The sequence below is a fragment of the Lotus japonicus genome, chromosome 3, assembly GCF_012489685.1.
Source record: "Lotus japonicus ecotype B-129 chromosome 3, LjGifu_v1.2".
Lineage (NCBI taxonomy): Eukaryota > Viridiplantae > Streptophyta > Magnoliopsida > Fabales > Fabaceae > Lotus > Lotus japonicus.
In genome coordinates this window covers 76540735-76542079 of record NC_080043.1, presented here as the reverse complement: position 1 = coordinate 76542079, position 1345 = coordinate 76540735, and the positions used below count along the sequence as shown (strand labels likewise).

The 1345-nt window shown below is 31.4% G+C and overlaps 1 protein-coding gene across 1 annotated transcript; it reads left to right on the top strand.

Moving 5' to 3' along the window:
• Positions 1-593: 593 nt before the first annotated feature.
• Positions 594-1057, top strand: LOC130746319 (bidirectional sugar transporter SWEET15-like). Its single transcript, XM_057598900.1, has 2 exons — positions 594-680; positions 803-1057. The coding sequence occupies exons 1-2, from the start codon at positions 594-596 to the stop codon at positions 1055-1057; spliced, it is 342 nt and encodes a 113-aa protein (XP_057454883.1).
• The last annotated feature ends 288 nt before the right edge of the window (positions 1058-1345 follow it).

Below are 1345 nucleotides of genomic sequence, written 5' to 3'. Positions count from 1 at the left end.
TTCAATTTTTTTCCTGCTCAACGCAAATTTACAAACACTTCTAAGTTAGATATTCCAGTTGTTCCAGGGTAGAAAGAAATATAAATTTCAGGCTCAAAGGGGGCAATTAGGGAATATGTTTTTCAATAAATGATGAGGCCTCAAGAAAACCCACAATTGCTCTGACGAAGGACTAAAACCAAAAAAGGCATTATGATGAGAGACAAAAAACACATGAAATTATTGAGTGTCTAAAAATGTTAGACAAAAACATTCAGAAAAAAAATGTTAAAAGTTTAGCTTGAAGTAAAGAAATGAGAAAGAAAAAATCATCCATTAATATGATTTGAATGTTAAAATATTTGTTACACAATGTTAATATAGTAGTGCTATGACTATATACTTACAACAATGCAAATGTCTTTAAGAAAGACACCATAGACAAACCACATTACAACACTTAGAGTGAGGAAAAATGATAAGTAAACTTAAATTGTTTAATAAAAAAGACACGTGAATATAATTTTATATCATATTTCTAACAACTCTCATTATTCATCAAGTGATTTATTGATTTGCAGGCGCGGGTTATTCGAACGAAGAGCGTAGAGTTTATGCCATTTTACTTATCATTTTTCCTCACTCTAAGTGCTGTAATGTGGTTTGTCTATGATGTCTTTCTTAAAGACATTTGCATTGTTGTAAGTATATAATCATAGCACTACTATGTTAACATTGTGTAACAAATATTTTAACATTCAAATCATATTAATGGATGATTTTTTCTTTCTCATTTCTTTTTTTGTTGGTCTTATATGTGCAGATCCCAAATGTGTTGGGCTTTGCTTTGGGATTACTTCAGATGTTGCTATATGCCATATACAATGATGGAGCTAAAGAGAAGGTGGTTATAACTGAGGAGCATGCACTAGAGCAAATGGAAAACGTTGTTGTGATGAGCCCATCGGGAACGTGTGAAGTATACATGATCCCAATTATTAATGATGTGGATGATAAGGGAAAGGAAGGTGAAGAAGAGAAGGAGAAAAGTGGAGAAGACAAGGATTGCCATGCATGAGTTACTTGTTGTGTGGAGCACCATGAAGGATATTATATGTGGTTATTTGGTTAAAAAAACCACTAATATCATCTTATGAATGACTTTACAATATTATTATTATCCATGGTTTGTATCAATTTATCATTTTCCCTTTCATCTTGTGTAATATAATTGTGTGCACCCAGTTTTAATTTTTATCAAACTTTATATAGTAAGAGTATTGTCTCATGGTTTATTTATGCAAATATATTCTTACGTAGAACTAGGATAATTCTCATTCACGTGCGTCATATTGATATACACACA

Coding starts and splice junctions, on each gene's coding strand:
- LOC130746319 (XM_057598900.1), top strand. CDS start 594: ATGCCATTTTACTTATCATTTTTCCTCACTCTAAGTGCTGTAATGTGG. Junction 681..802: donor TTAAAGACATTTGCATTGTT/GTAAGTATATAA, acceptor TTATATGTGCAG/ATCCCAAATGTGTTGGGCTT.